Raw genomic sequence first — 22866 nt, 5'->3', positions numbered from 1 at the left:
TTGGGAGTACATCATCACTACAGTTCCCCTTCTGGAAAAGAAACAACGCGGCTTGAGAACCAGAAGTGAACTCTCTGTAAAATATAATGTAATTCTATGACCAAATTTTAGCAATAACACAAACCACAAAGCTATTGTATTTATCCGGTAATGATTATGATGGTAAATTGACTATTACCCGTATCAAATGATTATGAAATGTATCCTTTCAAAATTTGTTAATAGTGTACATACAAAACTAGAACATCATGAATCACTACCTTCCCTCCCCCCGCGCCCCCCCCCCCCCCTTGGATTATCAAGATTATATTTACATAATTTATAAAACTCAGATCATCTGAGCAAGAAGGACTAGAAGCACAGGTGATTGATTGCACCTGACTGCACTTCCAGACTAGAGTCCCTACAGTATGTCTGTGTATACTACTCTGGGCCTTGGTCATTCTGCAACTGTGGTCTTGAACCTATCCTCACTTCCAAATACTTAAAGATCAAGAAATGAGTACTCTTGTTCCACAGAAAGGAAACAATATTTTTCCATATGACTTTGTCTTTTATGTATCTCTATCCTTCATGCAATTTGCTATTCAGATCACTGATGAAGGGCAGCTGGCCAGCTATGAGTAAGAGGTGGAACTACACAGATATAGATGCCAGCATCTGGAACACACACTACTGGCAGAACTCTTAATTCCACTGTATGCTTTTATTCTTTTAAAACTTAAAATAAAGATCTCACTTCTATATTTAGTTAGTATTGCTAGACATCTTACTAGTCAAGGTAGCATCTCTCAAATGTGTAATAGTCTATTGCTTTATAAACCTCCCTAATTAAAATAAGTCATCAGTCCTTCCAGTGAAATACAATACTTCAAACATAATTATTATGGAGCTTGTTACTAAAAAGTCATTTATATAGAATAACCCATACCTCACTGAATAAACTTCCATTCACATAAGAAATCCAGAGCTTCCAGAAGTTGGGCAGCTGACTTACAACAAGTTTTGTCAACTTTTCAACAAATACAACTTGCTGAGGAGCTTTATATCGCCAAGCTAAAAGTGGGAGAGAAGATGGAAAAAGCAAAATTGAAAAACTTGAACGAATAATAAAGACTGTACTACTAGCTTGCCGCTGCTTTGTATTATATAAATGACTAAGCAGTAAATACAAAACCTTTCAGGCAGGAATGAAAAAGTTTAAGGCCCAGTCCACATATGTGAATATAAACAGTATACATATATAAGCTCTTTCTTGTCATATGCTTACAAGATGCTAGCGCTATGACAGTATATAAAGAATAGGCTCCTTTGTAGGGGTATCTTTTCAATTCATTCAGCTGGTCTTCTGTCTTCAAACCACTCTAAAAGGTAAGATAACATGAAAGCTATCAAGACAGTAGAAGATTCAAATGATCAGGTGGTGGTGCTGAAGAAACAGGGCAGCTAGGACGGGCTAGTGATTAAGGCAGACAACGGAAACTGGAAAATCTGCTTTATTTCCCCGGGGCAAGCTGCTAACCTCTCACCTTTATTTTCATTTGTTTGGTAAAATCTTTTATCTGAAAAACAGAGGGGATTCTAACATCATTGTTAAAACTCAATAAATGTATCGCTAATCATATAATGAGATTCCTGGAAGAAGAACACAATCATAACATGTAACTGTGGTATCTCTCGCTTCACAAACCTACTACACTGGCTATTAAAACACATCAGGAAAACAGCTTACATTTTGGCAGCAGATAACTTTTCTCAATTTGTTATCAAATGGGGCAAAGGGAGGTTGGGGACAGGGAGGGGGTAAAAATAAAGCTGAACAGGGACAGAAGAAAAGTACTAATTAACACAGAAAATATAGAAAAGTATTTCACAAAGTTTCCTTTAACCTGCTTTCTCCATTGAAGCTTTCTCAATAATACACAAGGTATTGGTATAATAGCGATAAGAGACTTATATTTCACCTCAAGAATTAGAGTCCACTTCAAAATACTTGGAAAAAGAAATTGCATATTTTTGAAAAACAAAACACACACAGTTACAGAGGTCAATTGTTGTTGGTGTGCGCAGTTTTTTATATAAAATCTGGTCTTTTATACATTATAAAGTTAAAAACATGGTGTTATCATAACTGAGGAAATGCAGAAAAACATTGGATGAAACAGCACTTTTTGCCTTTGCTAAAGAATATTGTCCACACAGAACAGAAACTCACCAGTTAGGCAAAAATAGCTGCCTTAATAGCACATTAGGTAACTAGTAGGCTTCACCAGAGCCTCAGTATTTTATCGTGTTGGTAGTCAGTCCTTAATCTCCTTGAAATACAGTATGCCTCCAGCAGCATTCATTTGTCGAGACGTGGGTCAAATATTGGTCCATTTCTTTAGTGGATGAATAAACAGCTGCACTACCCAAAATGTTCTTTTTCCTCATGGCCAAAGGTTTAGGGACTCTGGATTAGTATTTGAAATTTTTATTTTTATTTTAAAATATCACAATGGAAGCTCAAAATTTGGAGAGAGACTGACATAACTAAAGTGTAACTCTGCTGATAGTGAAGCATTTGCTTAGGAGGCATGAAAACTTCAACACTCAACTAGCAAAGCTCACAAGGTGGACACAGATAGGATGCCAGAGCACTACTTTTGCCAGCTTGGTTTATGACTGTCAGGGAACTGGTCTAGACTCAGAAGCAGGGAAACCCCTCTTATTAACATAAGCTGTGACTATGCCAGGAAGCTGTGCCAACAGTACTACAGCAACAGAGGCTCTGTAACACCAACAAACCCCAAGTTCTAACCAAAAGATTTCAGCTTCTTCAAAAAACCATTTCATATTTGCCAAAAGCTCCAGCAACAACCCAAGGTTATAATCAGGGATGTCTGCTCCTAACTGGAAACACACTGGCAAGATTTACTTCATGTATGAAATTCTTTTCCCCTCCAGGAATTATAGTTCAGGCTTAGTCCTGAGCCTGCAGACAGCAGATTTTTATTAGAATAAGATACTGCACATCATGTCAAAAGGACATTCTGGCAATAAATTCAGGATATTTTGACTTTGTTGCTAAAGAAAGCTCCAATTATATTAAAGCAGAAATTTTCTTTTATTCTATTATAATCTCTGCTATAACATTCTAAAGATGAAACTAGACTTACTGTTTACATATCCTCACGAACATATGCTGAAGAAAGAGCTGAATGTTATTTGAATGCTGCAGTTTTGAATTCAAAATAATTTGTTCAAACAATCTCAGGGACAATCACTGTCAATCATATTGGGGAAAAAAACCCAACACCTAAAAAACCCCAACAACCAACCAAACAAAAAAACCCAACCCCAAACCAAAAACCCCTCAGATGTCATTCCTCAAACTTGCTAAACCCCAAAAGGATACACAAGCAACCTGAAGACAGAGCACATCACGGCATATTTGCAATGGCAGCTCCAGCACATATATCCTAAGTGGTTGGTTCACTTTAGCTCTCCAGTCTGAGTAGAGCTTTCAATTGTTTCTAAGCATGCAGTAGGCACGTGCAAAGTACCAAAAAACCCTCAACTCAGAGGCCACTCATTTCCACTCTAGGGTCTTTGTGGTGGATTATTATGATGCTCCAGTCCTCCAGTTTTCTACTGAATCTTAAAGTGGTCGCTAAAGAATCTGCAAAGCTTACTTAAGACTTATCTTTTCCAGTTTGTAAGAGGTTATGGATCCATAACTAAGACTCTAAAAGCAAGATAACTGATTGAATTGGAACTGCCTTCCGTAGATACAACTATTTAAGCAGAAACGCATGCAAAACAATTCATATAATGGAAAAAGAAACTGAATTGTGGATATTGCTTGCTACATTAAGTGTGGCATGTGTATTGTTAGTGGATAGTATCCAACAGCAACCAAAAATTTACTGCTTTGCTCTGTAACACTTGTTAATCAACTTCATGCAAGGCTTTGGGCTGAGAAAGGACAAGGGTAACAGTATTGCAGTAACGTAATTACTTGGTATACATGTATATTTGGAAGAGTCTGTGTAATTTACATTTTGAAATACAAACGTTAGACCTCAAGCTGTGATGCAATTTGTCTTGCACATGAAGATACGCTGTGGCAGCAGAAAAATGTACAATACTCATTACTCATTCGGTGTTCTTGAAAGATTCCCTTCATTCCTCTTTTTGCTTAAAAAAACCTAAAAATAATCAGATATTTATAGATGGTGCTTCAAGGAAGTCCACAGAACTGGGAGAAAAGTAACATCAAAGCAGATGAAAGGCAGAAAGTTTTTTACATAAACCTGCTTTCTGCAAAAAATTACTTTGGTAAGAAATGACCTATCCTATGAAAAAAACATTTTGTGTCTCTCGTGACGTCACCGCTGAAAGACTCCTGAAATGAAGTTGTCTGGACAAGGGTGCTGAAGACACTTAACAACACACAAGGGCTCAGCTGGTTGTGGACACACTGCTCAGGCTTAGTCACACACTATGTTTCCTTTTCTGGGTTTACAGAATTAGACAACAAGGACCAGATATGTCAAGTCAAAGAAGCAGAAAATGCAAGGAGGGACATCTTAGTAAACATACACAAAAGGTGTAACAACAGCAAAAGGTAGTAGTCAGTAGGCGGTTATGTGTATATATATATATAAAATAATATATCTGGTTTTGTAGAAAAAAAATACTCCTTACTTTGACTATATTTTAAGAACCAGATTTCAGCTATGAACTACACTTTGCTTGCAAAAAACACAGAGGACCCCTTTAGTAAGCAATGGTAATGCATGAGAATAAAGAATTTTATTTGGTAACAAACCAAACCAAACACATAGAGTGTGGATTTCCATTTGGCTTTCTTCGACTACGCTGCACACAGGACATAGGAAACTGCAGCTTTGTTTTTCCAGATAAGACCGATGCCTACCATCATCACGGCCAGACTGAAAGCTGCTACCCCTTTTCAATGATGCAGTTTGACTGAGATGGCCAATTGGTGACGGACGCACATCACTGTCCAGGTCTAGCATGGGGCTGTGGAGCAATGAGTTGCCTAGGGAGAAGGGTAAGGGGAAAGAAAGTTACAGTGATTTTGCACATCAATTGACATGAAACTGCATGCTGCATGTGAAATTCTATTTTAATTCAGAAGTGACAGAAGACAAAAGTTATTCAGAGGAACATTCTTAGTTTTGCTTATTTAGACCGTTTAGTCATCTACATCAACACTATGCAATAATGTCATATTGACTCCTGTAGAAAAGCCAGAACCACAAGCACCATTCGTTGGTCTGTACGTTTCTCTGGTTTTAATTTAATTAATGCCCTACAATTAGTTGCTTGAAAGCCATGGATAAATACGTATTTATGCCATTAGTGACATGGCACACATTTTTTTTCTCATATATGTCTAGATATACTTTTCAACAGCAAAAGTTTGTTCTGCCTCCAGCTGAAGCAGTTAAGGGCAGAGTGTTCAACTACTTCTTAGCTGCCTGACTTCTACAGAATTCCAGCAGGAAGAATCCATCCATCATGAAGCAGGTGAACTAATGGTACTGTATGCCTGTGCATGTTTGTAAAACGATCTGTACTTACACACAACTACAAACACACAAGATTTTTCCCAGTGTATCAAATAATTATCTTTTTCCTTTGTGTGCCTGTTCATATGTAGGTCACCATCAGCAAGTCCTAAGCAATGATCTAATCTGGTGGAGCTGGATACTTGGAGTCTAACGTACATTTTGGAAAAACACCATACAGTAATGAGCAGGCCATGATGATTTTTTAATGTACTGTAACACTGCCAATATTTCTTTTAAAGTCTAAGATGCTGCTTTATGCATTTCACCTTACAAATACATTTCTGAAAGTAACCATCAAAAATTATTTCAGCATTGGCCAACTGAGCTGTAACAGCTAAACTTAAATGAATCACAATTCACAGAATTACAGAACAGCCCAGACTGGATGGAACCTCAAAAGATCATCTGGTCCAGCCTTTCATGGGAAAAGGAACATGGACTATCTAGCACAATTTCCAGTTGCATCTTGAAAACCTCCAGCGATGGTAACCTGCCACATCCCTGGGGAGGTTACTTCAGTGACTGATCTCACAGGAAAAAAAAATAATTCTTTCTTATACCTAGATGAAACCTCTCCTGGTGATGCATGCTGAATTTTGTAGTGAGAATCCTGGTGTTTGAGCTTATATTGCTTGATCTTTTCCTTTACTACCTACATTCACTTAAAATAACAGGAAGGCCACACAGCAAGAACACCAGCTGTAACACTGTAATGCTCAGATGCAAGAGCAACACAAAGTAAAAAGGATTTGAAGGATATTTATTCTGAATTTATGCTGCTGTCAGACCAGCATGGCTGTAAAGATTTACCTAGTCACTTCAACAGCTGGGGCTTAAAAAACAGCAATAGTATTGTGAAACCTATTGCAAACTTCCAATAGGTGACAGTATTGGGTTTTAGTTGCTTTTGAAATAAGTTCTTCTTCCCATAAATCTTCAAGGGCTTTTAAAGAGATCTTCTGTGGCCTTTCACTGTGGCATTGTCATTACCGAGCTGTCAGTTCCTCCATCTTATTACCGTTCATACTATGAGACGCCTAAATAAATAGATCCAATTTGCTACACTGTTCACAATCCTGACGGACGCAGGGCATTAACTGCCTTGGTGAACCCATCTGTGCTACCTTTAGCCTGTATTATGATTCTGTTCACCACTTAACTCCTACATCCCTTATTAAAAACAACTCACCTTCTTGATGCCTTTAAAACTGATGAGTTTTCAGCAATATGAAAACTGCTGCAGTGATTTAAGTGTATTATCCACTGTCACTCCAGACAAGATTTGCAATGAGTTTGAACAAGAATTTAAGGAAAGACTTTTCCTTTTGAATGAACTAAAAATACAAAATAATCGGAAAGTAAAAAACTGAAAAGCTTTCAGAATTTTTTTTTTAAGTTAGTATGTATGCTGCAAGTACGAACAGTTTATTATGGATACTATGCAACTACCTGTATAGCAGACATCTGTGTAACGTCACACATCATTGGCATTTATGATTTAAACAGCTATGATTTCTAAAACATATCTTAAATGTTGTAAATTTGCAGTAATTAACTTCCATGAACACATTCCAGCAACCTTACAGAATGAAGTAAAAACAAAACAACTGATTCCTCTTCAGATAAAAAAAAAAAAAAAGGCATGTATTCTATATCTTACAGACATTCTACCCAGAATAAAAAGAAAATTGTATAGAAGACCCCAAGAAATTTTAAGTGTGTCACATAGTCCTTGGGCTTCCGTAAGAATCAGATTCAACATACCTATATTATGTTTGGGGAAAAAAAAAAAAAAAAAAAGCATGACAAGAAGAACAACTCTGAGTTGTCACAGTTGTCACAGGCATTGCTAGTTAAAACATAATACTAAACCCCACCCAAGACTGCAGCAATGCCATTTTCACAAAAGCTACAATTAAAAAGAACCCTGATACGCCAAAACTTCCCTCTTTGATGTCTTCACATAGACTTTAGGTTCTCACCTTTCAAACACCTTGTTAATATGAGGAATTTCTTGTAAACAGATGGTCTCTAAAAATGACAGTACCAATTAAACCTCAGAATTAAGAAAAACAGACTCACTTACCAAAACATCTTAATGTGAATTAGTTCAATTAAAACCATTTGCTTGAGGTAGCTGAAAACCTGAAAATTCTGTATTGCTGCTAACACACTAACCCCACACCACCCAAATAGTTTATACATTCACCAGTAACAGAAAACACATAAAGAATACTCTCTTGTTCCACCAGAAAAACCACATCATCAGTTTGCAGCCATACCAGGAAAAGAAAGTTTAACATGAACTAATTTCTTAATTGGTTGTCTAGCATTACAAGCAAGTATAACACAGCAGCAGGGAACTACAACAGCACATATACCCTCAGGACTAATAAACATCTGGACTACATTAGCAAAACTGATCTTGCTTTCACCCTACCAGAAGATAGCGCTTGAAGACTGCACACTAACACATAAATCTTGTAAAATACAGAGAGTTAACTTACAAACAACTTTTCCAACTCATCCCCTCTCTGGAGCCAGCAGCTTAGATTTAGTAGCATAATGTAATACAATAAATTAATATTAGTATGGACTGTAGACAATAATATTTATAAACCTAAATAAACTACCTAAATAGTAATTTACTGCCTATTCATTACTTGCTTTGTGTACTATTTCTACATTCCTAGATCCTGAATATAGGACAGCACAACCTCAGGTTTCAAGAAATTAACTTTTTACTGTGCTAACAAGTTTTAAGATGTTTTATAAACAGCATGAACAATACATTCCTAGCAGATCTTCATTTTTTTAAAAATATACTACATCTTTGAAGTTACAGAAGTATTTTTTTCCAAAATACACCATCTACATGGAGCATATCTGTCAGTGGCTTCAGTGCCAAATGTATATTTAACCAAGGAAACACAGGAAAAATAAATGTACTACATTCTCGTCTTCTACTAAACAGTCAAGACAAACCAGCATTATAATTAAAGCCTTATTACATTTTCAGCTGTAAAACCATGAGAAGATCAAATACAGAATTTTGAGGATCTTAACACTGCTTTATTATTTTTTTTAAAGGATTTTACTGGGTTTCAACTTTTTGTGCACAGAATGAAATAAAAACATTCAGCTACTATATGAAATACAAATAGTTCAACAGTTTTGTTCAGCCCTCTTCTGTTCCAGTCCAGTAAAATCTCACCAAAATAAGGATCTAAAAAAAGTGCAATGCTTTTTAAGGTCATTTAATTTGTGCTTTCACTTTCTGTAAATCAGAAGTCACCTATGCTGACCCCTAATTGTAGGTTTACTCTAAGTTTATCAGTACTGGAGTTGCTACAGGGTACTTATGTGACTACAGTACCTATGGCTTCCTTGACCCCATTTTTTTGAGTGTTACCTGCATGCTCTTGGCACACGGCCTGTTACAGCCTCCAATAAAAAAAGACAACTAACATGAAAATTGCCTAAAATAGATTTTTCCATGATCTGCAAACCAGTCAATGACTGAAATCTTTAAAAGCTTTCAAAACTATTACCAAACGGAGTGTAAAAATTGTTCTGCAATATCCACCGCTCCACAAATATTGTTTTTTTCTCCTCTCCCAGGCAGAGGTTTCTCCTGGAGTCACACATCTCTCACCTCCTTTCTGTAACCCAGCCTCAGCCAGCCTGCAATTCTGCCAGCCCAGGGCATCACTTACATGACATTCACCTAAAATTTTTAAAAAAGGTACTGGTTGATCGAAGGATAACATAGTGCCAGTACTTTTGGCCATGACAAAGAAAATTGTTAACAAAGTGACCAACCTCAGGCTGAGTAGTTTTTCTGTGCAATTTTCCAATGCAAGTCAAACATCAGTCATTACACAGACTTGCTCATAGACAGCATGTATATGAGCAAGATTAAATTAAAAAGACCCTACAGATGTGCAACCAGGTGAATACAGTTACTGTAGTCTTTCATCCGTTATGTATCTTACAGTGAATTTTCTCACAGGCTACAATAGCAAGGGGAGGCTGATCTATAGCCTCCAGATTCTCTGAAGAGCGGCAGACTTCCTTACCACCCTTAAACACCTTTGAACATTTTTTCCTGTGCACAGCAGGCCCTTGTCCTGTGCTACAGCCTGACCACCCACTGTTGCTTGTTGACCAAACACACAGCGCCTGGAGCCCGCACCGACACAACCAGGGCAAGATTCCTTTCAAGGACACCGCACTGAGCATTTCGGTTTGTCTAGGCAAGAAATTAGGCGAGTAGGAGAAATTACTGAAAAATTAACCTGCTCAACAGATGAATAACTGCATTTTGTTCTTTTTCTTGAGTAAGTTTTCTTTCTAACCTTCCATTCATGAGGATTCTGACATTTTAAAGAAAATTGGTTGTATTTCTAGCACAGAGGTGAGTTCAGAAAATTAAAATTGCTGCACTTTATGGAAAACGTCGTTTTGGAATACATTTAAAAAATAAACTTTAAAAAAAATAATCTTACGGCTAGTCTTCATTACACTAATATATTTATAATGAAACCATTTTTCAGTTTACCACAAAAAGGGTAATTTGGCCTATTATTTCCAGTGGTGTTTTAAGTATTTCACAGCCTAAGGGTAAGCCTTATTGTCAGTCCTGCAGGCCAAAAAATACTGGAGCAAGAGCCAAACACTTCAAGTTCAGCACATAAATAAAAATGATGTCATTTCACTAGCACCAGCTCCAGTGGATACTAAGATCATCAGCAACAAGCTGCTTTAACTTAAATTGCCAGAATAAGGACTTAAAAGTCTAGAGCAGACACCAAGGTAATATTTGGGCCACAGAAGAGTTTCACTTTATCTTCAGTAGTACTAACCTTTTCAATTTTGATTCTAAACGACCTGTGCAGCTTTTCAATCACAATATTTAATGTCTTTATGATACCTTAAAGTATTTTATAAAATAATAATGACCCCTGCACTTCTGAACATGTCAGATTCTACTGAAAACTCTAAAACCCAGCAAAGTTACAGATACAGGTGGTAAAAGAGGAAAACAAATTCAGTGTCAATTTTTGTACTGATTGATTTTTTTTTTTTAATTAATAACCCATTAAGGGTTTGCTTGACATTTGCTGTCAAAAGAGTATTTCTGCTATGGACAGGGGATGTGGTTTAGACATGAAATGGCTCCCAGCTGCAAGAATTCTTCTTCCAGATGTACAGTAAGCAAAGGCAATGGAAGAGAACCAGCTGCTAGGATAACAAATTGAAAAGGCCCTTTTGAAACAAGCCTTGCCGGCCTGCCTGATCTAACAAAGATGGATCATTCATTGCAAGGTGAATAGAATCTCAGCGTGGCAAAGAGCGAGCAATGTGCTCTATGCATCCATCTCTCTCCTTCACACTACATACAGCTGCTGTTAGTCTGGCACAGAAAAAAACTGCATAGCTTTTTTACAGTATCTGGGGAGCTTTGCATCATACTCTGAGTGCTGCAAAAGTTGTTCTTTTTCCCAGCAATAAGAATTACAACAAACATCACAGTGACTGAACTAGCACACTCCCATTTTGAGAGCTGTCTCCATGTTGGGAACTTTAATAAGTAGTATGTCACATATTTTGCAGCCCAAAGGGCAGCAGAAAAATGACACTACAACTGTGTTAGTGTTTCCATTTACAGTTTTAGTTTCTAATGGGTATTAACAGAAAGCTTACTTGCAATGATCTTATGTAATACCTCAGAAAGACCCATTAAGAAATGAAGAATTTTTCAGTCAGTTTGAAGATAGCTGGATTAGAGTCCCTATCCATTTTAGCTTAAAGGATCATGAAACCTACTAAGCCACTATTAAAGTTTAAGCAAAAAACATTGGCCACACAGAAAACAGTCTTAAACTCCATAGCTTCTTTTGCTGATACTCATGTTAAGAATCCCATTGCTTAACTCCTTTTGGCTATGTGCCCAGTGCCTCAGGCAAATTTTAAGCTAAACTTCATTTATTTGCATTTATTTTCATGTCATTTTATGTCATTACATCCCCCATCTTCCCCTATATTCCAACAAGTCTGGGAAGCATAAACCATAGTGAAAATCTACAATTATGCTCTAATAATAGGGGAATTGCCAAGTCCAGTTAAAAGTTACCAATATGTAAAATCTTAATGGAAAGAAACCATTTACTATCCAGGTACCAGGTTTGAAAGTCCCCAGATTTCTACAAATTATAAATTCAAAGTTCAGAGGCAGCAATTCAAACTTTAGCCAGTACAAGGCATAAAATACCAGCACAATTCAGTTTATCATTCAACTATCTCTTGCTGGAGATTTAAGAAATACCGTTTTGAGTGAACATAGTGCTCTTCCATGTTAAGCTTATATTCACAGCCTTCAAAAATGCGCTTTTTCCTATCCATTCAGTCTCCTGCATCTCCCTCTCTCTCACATATCTGCATAATAATTAACAGCAACAAACTGACTTTACCTACTTCAGGTCCTTCCAGTGGGCTGCAATAGTGGGACGCAATCAGATTTATAAAAGGCATCCATCAATGCTTCAGGAAATAACTTCATAACCATAAAAAAAAAGGTTTCAAAAACAATAAAGAGGACAACTGCCTATTCCATTAGTAAGGCAGATACATTAAACAGAAGACATAAATAGTTAATAAATCCATATATTTACAAGCATTGCTATGACAGCAGAGCTAGAACTCCAGCCAGCTGCACACGGGTCCTGTATCTACAGCTGCACCTTTAATGAAATAATCTGACCATCAGAGAAGCAGGAGGATGCTTACTCTAAGGACACAAGCATGGGAGCTTCATGATTTGGGCACCCTCTGTAATGCTTCACGCTTCCATTATGTCTTTGGCTATGCTGTTTGGTCTCTTTCTCCTGACTGCTCATACTTCACAGCAGGAGAAAGTTTGATCTTCTGTCATATATGCATATATATTATGTGTGTATCTACACACACACACATATATATACACTGTCATATTTATACATATATACTCACTCCTTAAAACATGTGGGCTTGGATTCCAACAGTCTCTCATAATACGAATGTCATCTGCCTGCATTATTTTTTTTTTACCTCACAAATGATGAAGGTCTGTTACGGCTACACAGAGCAAGAGATCGATAGGCTAAAGACAATGAGGGGTAAGTAACAACTGTATCTGAGCATATAACGAAACGTTAATCTACATAATTCAAACCTAATCAGCAAACCAACAGGGCTGTTTAAACTGATGTGAAACAGCACATTATTAGACATACAGAGATATTCCTCACGGGAAATATATTCCAAAACACTGCTGTAAAGTACTTCTTACACAGGACTTGAGAAAGTTCCCCATCCTAATTGTACCCATTGAAATAAATGCAACCAATCAAAATCAGATTACTGCATCTTTTACAATTAATAACTGTCTATTGAAATCAAAAGAAACATCCAATTGAATAATTTGCTTTTGGTAGTTTTCACCCTTTAAGTCACATGGCCAAATTATCTGACAATGCTTAGCACCACTTGATATACCTTTCAGTTTTTGGAAATAGTATTAACACAAGTTGGATTAACTGAAAAAAAGAAAGGATTTGAAACACATAGGACTTCTGCTAACCCCTGAAACAAATTCCTGGAGAGAACTCCAAAGACCATTATAGCCCTGTAAACTTGCCACAGTTGCTTCTTTCAAGATGCATCAGAGATTGTACTTCTAGGACATGCTTATAACTGCTGAGTACTTCTACAAAATAGAGTTAATCTCTAGTAATATCCAAGCAAAGAGGTTGTGGGTTTTTTTTAAAAAAAAAACAACAACCAACTTTTCATTGTCATACTACTACTGAGAGTGAAGGAGTCACACTTAGATCAAATATATATATTTGAATACAAAACCAAAACAAACATGTATTTAAATACATCTAATACACGCTTTTCTGACAGCACCTTAAACCAGCTCAGCATGTACATCAGCTCACTCCGCTCTTCAACTATACTTTAATTGAAGGATACAGAGAATGGAAAAAAACAGATTTCTTTCTTGTGAATATTGGGAATTTGTTCTGACTACCATTACTAGTGGCCTGGATGAGATGATAAATCTCTTAAAAAAGACAGGAGAAGATGCTATGTCTACATAAGAAAACTAAATTATTTAAGTTGTAATGACTAAAGGGTCAGCCTTCTAGTAGCGGGCTGACAACTGGAACAATTTTGCCCCAGAGTACACTGTTGGCTTGTCCTATCAGTGACTGAATTTGGAGTATGTTCTCCTTAGAATTAACTTTAGTTTGGGTTTTAGCTTGTTTAGCAAATAATTGCAATGTTAACTTTCCCTTCCTGAACATATAAAGGCCAGCAAATAAATTATTTCAAAATATTTACTGTTTGACAATCAGCTACAAAAATCCTATCCAAAATATCTAATAGAGTTTTCAAAAAAGATGTTCCAGGTAAGAAAAGCAAAGGCTTTAGTCTAATTCCAAATCCATTTCAGGTAGTAAAATCCACGTGTAATGACTCAGAGCACAGCTCTGCTTTGAAAATAAATAAAATAGCAGCAAAATGCTTTGGCACAAACTAAGTTGAAAATTGAAAAACTGTGCACAAATGCAAAAATAAGATACAATCTGCTACTGAGGTTCAAGATTACTGTGCTGAAAAGTTTTGACTCAGTCAGTTTGAACTCACAGAACTAAGCTAACACTAGCCAGAAATCATTGGTCTGTTCCAGGTGGGACTGGAACTACTGTCTGCTTATTCCAGCATACACAATATGAAGACTACCATCTGCTAGAAACAATGCCTATTATCCCTCTTGAAAAAGAAAACCCTAGAAAAAATTAATGCCCTTTTCATTAGAGCATCAGCCTTATGACCTGCCTCTTCCTCCAAATGCTTGATATCCAAAGGAATCTTTTTTGGAAGCATGTTTTAATTGAAGGACTTTAATGTTTAAAATTTTATTACTATTTTCTCTTAAAAATAGCCTGTGAATTTATGAACATATAAACCACATTTCTAACTTGTTACTGCAAGGTCTTGCACAACCAATTTGATATCTATGAGTAAAACCTCACACTTTTCCTGTTTGAAAATGTTTGAAAAGCATACTATTAAAAAAACCCTCCACCTATTAAAGTAGATTAAAACACATTCCATGTCTCTGATCACAATCAGCATTGTTCTACTTGGCAGTTAAAAACAATTCTTCCGAGTTTTCTTTTTGCCTTCTCCCATCCGGCATATGTCAAAATTAAAGATCTATGGAAAGAAAAGTCACATTCAACAACCTTCCTTTGCCCTAGTAGATACTAAGAGAAAAATCCCATCAACTAGAATATGTTCTTGAATATTTTACGATCTGTACAAAAACTACATCAGTAAGGACAATATAAAAGGTTGGAAGAAAACCAGTTAAATTCAGTGAGCTCTGTAGTGATAACATATTAGCATTTGTTTCATACATGCATTAAATATTAACTATTCATACATGCATTTACTAATCATTTAAGTTAGTTAAATTCCCTCTTCTGTAAGCCAAACAAAGTTGCTAGCATAATAGCCCCTTTGATATTAAGGCTGAGGTAAGCAGATTTGTTCAAGAAAAACACCAAACAGGTTGAGATACTCAAGACAAGCCAAGGCATTTAAATGTATTTGCCATGCATCTACTAGAGCCTACTAAAACAAAAGTCTCAAGCACTTAGTATATTCATGCCCCTATTTTTCTTGCTAAGAAGCTGAGAGATGGCTATATAACATTTTGCAAGTGAGAGGAGAAAAAGAAGGCTTAGAATTAATTAACCATGTACATGTTTAGAAGTGTGCTTTGCTCCCTATAGCTGTATGTTGTGGGGGTGGTGGTAGTGGTGTCTCAGGGTTTTGACGAGGAGGGAAGATGGGGAGGTTTTGGAAACATTCTGGATTTTGACCAAGAGGCCAAGCAACCAGCCTGCTGTTCCAGCTGGTCCCACAGCACTTCACACTGTGTTGTGGAACCAAGACTGTCTGTGCACACTACAGCTTAACTGACATCACTGTCATATGTGATGCACTCCGTGAACTCCAAACCTGATGTAGTAATTTCTGCTAAAGAGAGTTTAAGCCTCCTGCAGCAATTTTACAGCAACTTTCTGCAGCAGCTCAGTAAAATTTTTGTGGTTTCTCAGAATAGAACACCTTACTTGGTTTGGGATGCAAATGCACCAACACTAAACACGGGAGTTACCTATAAGGCAAGAGAGGCCAGATTCCAATATGCCTACTCATTTCAGAAATAGCAGCAAACTCTGTAAGACTTCCTGAGAAACAAGACACTACTAGTCATTTTCTAATTTAAACATCTAGTTTTCAGATTTTACTACTAGAAATGCCAGGCCAATAGCTTCCCACCTATTCCCTTTTGAAAACATGCTGATGTGATGGATCATGTTAACTAGTAGCTAAGTTGCTGCCATACCTGAAAGCAAAACCAATACATTTCTTTAAGAAGCAACACTGGCAAAGAGAGACATAATACAGCTAAGTATTCATATTGGTCTTAATAGAACATTATCTATCTCATTTGTCCCCTTCACAGGCCTGTGGCCGAACAATGCTATCTGAATCTTGAAACTTCACACCAAAGAACAAGAAATCACCATGTTACCCATTCACTGCATATCAAGAAATTACACATTATTTCATTATGCTCCAATGCCCTGCATATCCATATACTAATGGAACATCTCGTGACAAAGAAATCTAACTGGCAGAGTCAGACAACTATCCAAACTTCATGTGACCTCAGAGAAGTATTCTGAGAGGACAGTAAACTTCAGATAAGTGATTGAAATTTAATGCTTTTCTCAAGTAAAGAGCTTAAAAGTTTTAAGTTAAACAAAAAGAAGACTCCAACCGCTATTTTGTTTCTATAATTGTATAAAGAAAAAAAAAATACAAGTCAGTATTCAAAACTTCGTAAAAAGCTATCAAAATTGACGGGGGAAAACCCAAATATCATTTGTACACTAAACCTTGTCAAATAAAAGGCAATGCCAAATTCCTAAATGTCAAATATATATATATATAAAATAAAAATACATCCTTGCCTTTTTGTTCTTTAACATAGCTCTCCTTACAGTTGTGCATGAGCTGCAGAATCCACTGATGTTGAGCGCCAATGCACTGCCAAGCAGGGTCCCCAGGCGCATGAAGATCAGAAAGATATCTGTAAAACCCAGTCCAAAAATCACAGCTCTGACTTGACACACTGAAGGCCTCATTAAAACAGACCAAAGATGTACTCAGAAATACTTTCTTTCTTTTTAGATAATTTTAAAAATTCAAGAATAGTTAAGATACACTTATACCCAAAGCAAACACAAGCTTTACATTTTCCCCTTCTCATTGACTGAGGCAAAATTCCATCAAAAAACCCTTGTAGAAATAAATAAAACCATGTATATTTAATATCACATTAATATGTATTTTCAGTTGTGCCTCTATTAAAGTAGTTGGAAAAGCAAGCTCTTTATCTGCCGAGGTTGCAGTGCAGTACTTCATGTTTCACTTGGAATCAGTGCTGACATCTCAAGCACATAAAATATGGTATTTTTCTTCCAACTTAGTATGTCCTGATTGTATCATCATGTAACCTTAACAAGTAAGTACAGAAGGAATTAGTTTTTGGCAGCTCATTAATTTTAGCACACACATGCACAAACAAATGTAAACCAAGCTCCTGGGGGTGAGGGTTTTTTTATTTATTTTTTTTATTTTTTTATCATACACAGTCTGAAGGAAAAAAAAGGGTGGGGTGATAATGAAAAGGATTGGGGCTTCCAATACACAGAAGTAAAACGTGCTCTGTCTTTAAGGAGAGGGGAGTATTAGAAGGCAGCTGTTGCGATTTCAAAGAAAACACAGAAGTAATACATATGGCATTCAAGACTGACTGAAAAAAAGCACTTTCAATAGAGTATTTTCAAAAAGCAGTAGCTACTCTAATGTGCTCCATTACATTCTGTATTAATGAGACTCAGGACAGATTAAAAAATTCAAGATGCTCAAGGTGAAGTAAACTGATTTATTACCTTAAGTAGGGCAGGGAAATGTTTAACTACACAAAAGCTGTATTACAATATTATCTAATGTTAATTAGGATTGTGTTGCAAAATTCTGTCTTTTGAGAACTGTCTGCAATACTTAAACAAAAAATAAACTGTCAAAGAAGGATTGGTTGGATGGATGCAAACATTACACTACCAACCATTTTGACAGGGTGACATTTATGAATTATCCTCCGTGTCAAGGGGGACTTTAGTTTTTGCCTAGACACCAAATTTCAACAAAAAATTACCACTGGTCTTGGAAAATATACATCTGTTTGGCTGTTAAGTGATATGGTAAACTGCTTCTGAACAGTATAAAACAATTATCAGTGTAAATTCCATAACGAAAAGAGGAAAATATGAATTGATGCCTAATTGTAAACATTGAATACCTGAGGGGCAAACCCACAGTATTTCAGATCTTGTTCAGCCTTAAGACACTGAAGGCACATAAAACAAACATACCAAGGAAGAAAAAACCTTGTATAAATAGCAAATGCTATGCAAATAATTTTTCATTACGATTTTGTTAATTTCCTGTTAGCTGAAATACTCTGAAGAAAACTTTCTTCACACCTTACCTCTAGAAAATTTACACTAGTAGAACTAAGTTAGCACATCTAGAGTAATGGAAGTAATTTAATCAGTTTGTATGCTGGAATTCTGTTAATTCATTAACACTAAGTTATTCCACATTTGTCCACTTGCTGCTCTCCTTCATTATACTGTTCTGTATGTGGAATACATTTGGTAGTTACATTAACGTGGTCTGCTTTAATGTATGTAGGCTGGCATATTTTAAAGATTCAATGCTTCAGAGTGAGAGGTTACAGAAAAACAAAGCAAACCGGAAAAAAAACCCACCCCAGAATCAAACCCACAAAACACATACAACTCTGATTCTTCCAAAGTATCCTTAGAAGGGGTCGTAACACTTGACTTGGATAAAGAAGCTCCTCTGTAAGGTTTTCAGGACTTACATAGAAAGGAAACAGTAGTGACTTCTTCAGAAACACAAAATGCTTAACTACTTACCTTAAAACGCAATTCCAATAAATAGGCAATATTTACATAGCACCCAAAAGAATGAGAAGCACCATACATAAACGTACACTGGCCATTGTCCTCATAAACTCACAATGTAAAGGGACCCAATATACTGATACCACACTTTGTCCTGTGCGATTGGGCCTGGTGAGCATACAAAACATCAAAGGCCTCATGCCGGTGTCAGAATTTTAAGAATGTTGCTCACGGTCTACATATTTTAAGATAACTGAAAAAAGCACTGAGAATTTCAAGCCACACTAGGAGACCTAGTAACATGGAAAACTTAAAAGCTTTCTAAGTCAAACCATCAAATGTTCCAGAGTACTCTAGTTTGGCTCCCAGGGCTGTAAAGACTGTTAAGGTCGCCCAGTAGAAGGTCCAACCAACTCATATCAGTATGCCTACAACAGACTTCAACATCAGCTTTGTGAATGACATAAAATCTAGGAATTTGAAGGGAAACTGGGGAACCAGTTAATGTTCATGAAATACAAAGGCACTACAGTATTTTGACTGAGTAGTAAAAGACCCAAACCCAAATTTAAACAACAGCCTGGATTAAAACCTCCCGATTATCTGGCTCATGATGATTCCATGTCAACATCAAGCCAAGCTAAAGTGCAAGACATGTTAATAAGGCATCTGTGTTGAGATCTGCAACCTATGAGGGATCACTTCAGACACAGCTTGCACAACATGATGGTTTAGAGGAAGCAACAGCAACTATATATGCCTTAAATATTTTTTAAAAATTCAAAACTCTATTATCCTTCATTAAATTGTTCTCATTCAAGAACTGTTTTTCATCATTTAATAAACAACCCAGTACCAATCCATTGTGATTATTTACATAATCATAACATCTCAAAATACCCTACGTACAGCTTTAAAAATCAGTATTTCAACTATAGTAAAAATGGTCACTACCCTGTCTAGGAAACAGATTTAAATACACATCTAACACCAGATGTCTGATAAAGACACTGGTCAAATGATTACCTTATATAACGTTTCTGATCATGCAATGTTGACGGAGTTTCCAGCAGTTTATCCAACAGAAGTTCTCTTAAAGCTTCAATTCTGGTTTCAACTTCAGCATAATCTAGGAGTAGGGAGAGGAAATAAATCCTATGTGTATCTTCAGCACTGGTACGAACTGACAATTATGTTATTTTTCTAGGACATCAGACCCTTCTGGAGTTAATCTGGAAACCAAGCTACGTCTGAAAATTTTGTATATGACAGTTCCACAACAACGCAGAATTGGTCTTCGAAGTCTTTCCAACAACATGCCAAGTAAGAGATACCTGAAGTCACATTTTGATCACTGTCACTGCTTTTTACATCCAACCAAGCATTAATAAATGAAATCACAGCCAATTTTATTTAAGTTGTGTAGTACGTACCTCACTCAGAAAACTTGCCAGAAATATTGCTTATAGTAACTGATTCCTATAAATCCATAATTTTTATGGATTAAAACCCCCACAAAACTCACATGTTCTTTAGACTACTATGTGCTTTTAAGCCCTAAGTTAAAAACCCAAAAAAGGCAGCAAATAACAGAACTCGTATCTCACATTTTTTGAATACTTGAACCTCTGTCTTTCCAAAGAGTGACTTGGCTTTTTCGTAGTCATTAATAACTACATCATAATCGCCCTTAAAAAGAAACAGACAAACAACAAACATTTAGATTCGTCAAGAAAAAGGTAACAGACTAATTTCAGCAAACAAAAGTATTTTTAAAGGATTATACCTTCTGGATATTTCTTTCAATATTCAAGGGAAGGTTGAAAAGAAATTTAAAACGCTGGAGAACATTAAGTGCATTTCTCGTTGAATCAGCTTTGTCCTTGCGACCCAGCACTTCTTGGAATAAGGTATCTGCTGTGTTACTGGCTCCTATTTTTAAAAGGATGAATATAAGAAGAAGCGGAGTGAGTAATCAGTTCAAATGACATACAGATTTTCCTCATTTTAATGAGTCATTCAGGCTTTTTTTAGAGCAAATGAGTAATTATTGCTAATTTTTTTATACTTTTTTTGTTCAACTGTGTTAACATTTTACAACTGACACAATACTATTTCAAAGTAAACCACTTAATTTTAATGTGGTAAGACCCCTGTGCAATTAAAAACAAGCACTCTTTCCTATTTCAAATGCTTAACTTCACTGCAGATATTTTATAGTTTGCTTTGGCTGCAGATCTACATTTTACAACGAAATTATGCATCTTAGGATATGGAAAAAGTCATAGCAAGTTTTCTTTTTAGAGAAGTATAATTTCATTATCTTTAATTAATGTCATAGCTTTAAGAGTTATCACTGGGTTCTGCAAACAATTTTGTTGTTTTCAAATTAAGTCTTAAAAATTATTAAAAATGTTTGATATTTAAGTGAGTCATTGAAAAGTACCGATGATTAAGTCAAAGACAATAGCACGACTGAAAAAGTCTAATGAGCTGGTCACTGTAACAGAATACAAATTGTCTTCACATTGCATTAAAAATCTTACTGGCTTCATTGCATACAGGATCAAGCCTTTCATCAAGGTCAACAATTTCACCCAATTCAGTTTCTGTATTGTCTCTGAATATTCTTCTATAAATACATTAAATACAGCCTTAAAATCTTTTCTATCCAGACCAAAAAGCATTCTATTTTGTAATAAGGATTATTTCCTAACACAGAATAATAGAATTTATTGTATAGTAGGGATTATTTACATCACATATGAATATTTGCATTTTTCAACTCATGACTTACTTTTAATTAACAAAAAAAACCCCAGTGGAACTGTTCTAGCCTTTTTGATCGTTGCATGTATAAGTTTTTACATTATCTGGTCTAGTGACTATACTTTAAGCAAAGCTGAAAAAAAATTACATCAGTCTCGCTGGGTGGCTTGCATGCCATTTTCTCTAGTCAACACTGTGGGTGGCCCACTCATGTTAAAAGTAGTCTTTGTAAAATAATTGTTATATCTAAAGAATGTTTAAACTTTGTTGAAATTTTGAAGCCTTGATGTAAAAAAAGTTTTGTCAGGATAGCTATTTCTACTGCATACTATTTAGCATAGAATACTTTAATCCATTAAGGAGAAAGGCACAATGAAAACAGCTAGCTGAACATTTAAATGCAGACCACTGATAAAAGTATGAATTTTCTCTTGAGGTTATAATAAATGCTTTTTTTTTAAATCCTTCTAGTAAGTCACGTTTGTTTTGTTTGAATTCATGTCTCTTGTCCGTTCATTTAACAGCCAAGAAGCAGTGGACTCTATCTGGGAATTAAAAGTAATATTCGCAAAGCATTTTTTTAATTCAGTGCAAATGTTTAAGAGGTTGACAACTGCAGGAAAAGCACAGTGATTTCCACCTTTAGTTTAAAACCACATATCTTCATAACTTTATGAATTACTTTGTATAAATCCTCAAGTAAACGATTTCACTTTTTTCCTACTGGCATTTTTTCTGTTTTAGATAGAAATTGAAGTACATCATATTACTTATTACTGTCTTAATGAAATCCAATACTTCATGCAAAACAGGTTTGTCTCTTTAGACTTAAGAAAATACTGCAAAATTTCTTCCCTCCTCACCCCTCCAAATCCTTTCTACGTTAACAATCTTTATCTCTTCTTTACTGATGAGGAATCTAACCTGAAGTAATCCATGGATAAAGATTCAGATCCTATATTGCCTAACGATGTTTTCAAAATAGATGATTCACCTACTGTGTGCAAATTTTTTATTCAAAATAAAGCTCTAGTTATCCAACAGTGGTCTTTCACAGAGCCTGACAAAAACACCACATAATGGAATGTAACTGACCTTTTTTAAGATATAATTCTTCATGAAATTCATTATAGAACAACATGTGGTTTTAGAAATATATACTTAAGAGTTTATTTAGCAATTAAATTTAACAATTTAGCAAAAAATCCCAATATTTATAATTCCACCTATAACACTACACTGTGCTTCTACTGTTCCATGCCATTTCAATGCAATAGTTTGGCACAATCTTAATGTACATTCAGATGCTGTGGAAAAGATCCTTATTTTTAGGAATTTGTGATCAAGCTCGCAACACCAATTGTCTCTCAAAATATGCATCTACAGTCCATAAA

The 22866-nt window shown here is 35.9% G+C and overlaps 1 protein-coding gene across 2 annotated transcripts in view; it reads right to left on the bottom strand.

Annotated features, from left to right (window-relative positions):
• The window catches only part of EXOC2 (exocyst complex component 2), a 133574-nt gene that overhangs the window by 59824 nt on the left and 50884 nt on the right, over positions 1–22866 (bottom strand). For both annotated transcript variants that reach the window (XM_037379398.1, XM_037379399.1), the window contains exons 8-13: positions 20490–20635; positions 20311–20392; positions 19730–19832; positions 16679–16797; positions 4922–5047; positions 932–1056 (exon numbers count right to left, since the gene is read on the bottom strand). In XM_037379398.1, the coding sequence (XP_037235295.1) occupies positions 932–1056; positions 4922–5047; positions 16679–16797; positions 19730–19832; positions 20311–20392; positions 20490–20635 (701 nt within the window). The remainder of the gene's footprint in view (positions 1–931; positions 1057–4921; positions 5048–16678; positions 16798–19729; positions 19833–20310; positions 20393–20489; positions 20636–22866) is intronic.

This window comes from Falco rusticolus, chromosome 3 (assembly GCF_015220075.1).
Source record: "Falco rusticolus isolate bFalRus1 chromosome 3, bFalRus1.pri, whole genome shotgun sequence".
NCBI classification, from domain to species: domain Eukaryota; kingdom Metazoa; phylum Chordata; class Aves; order Falconiformes; family Falconidae; genus Falco; species Falco rusticolus.
Note: the sequence above shows the minus strand (reverse complement) of the source record. Positions and strands in the feature narration are given on the sequence as shown.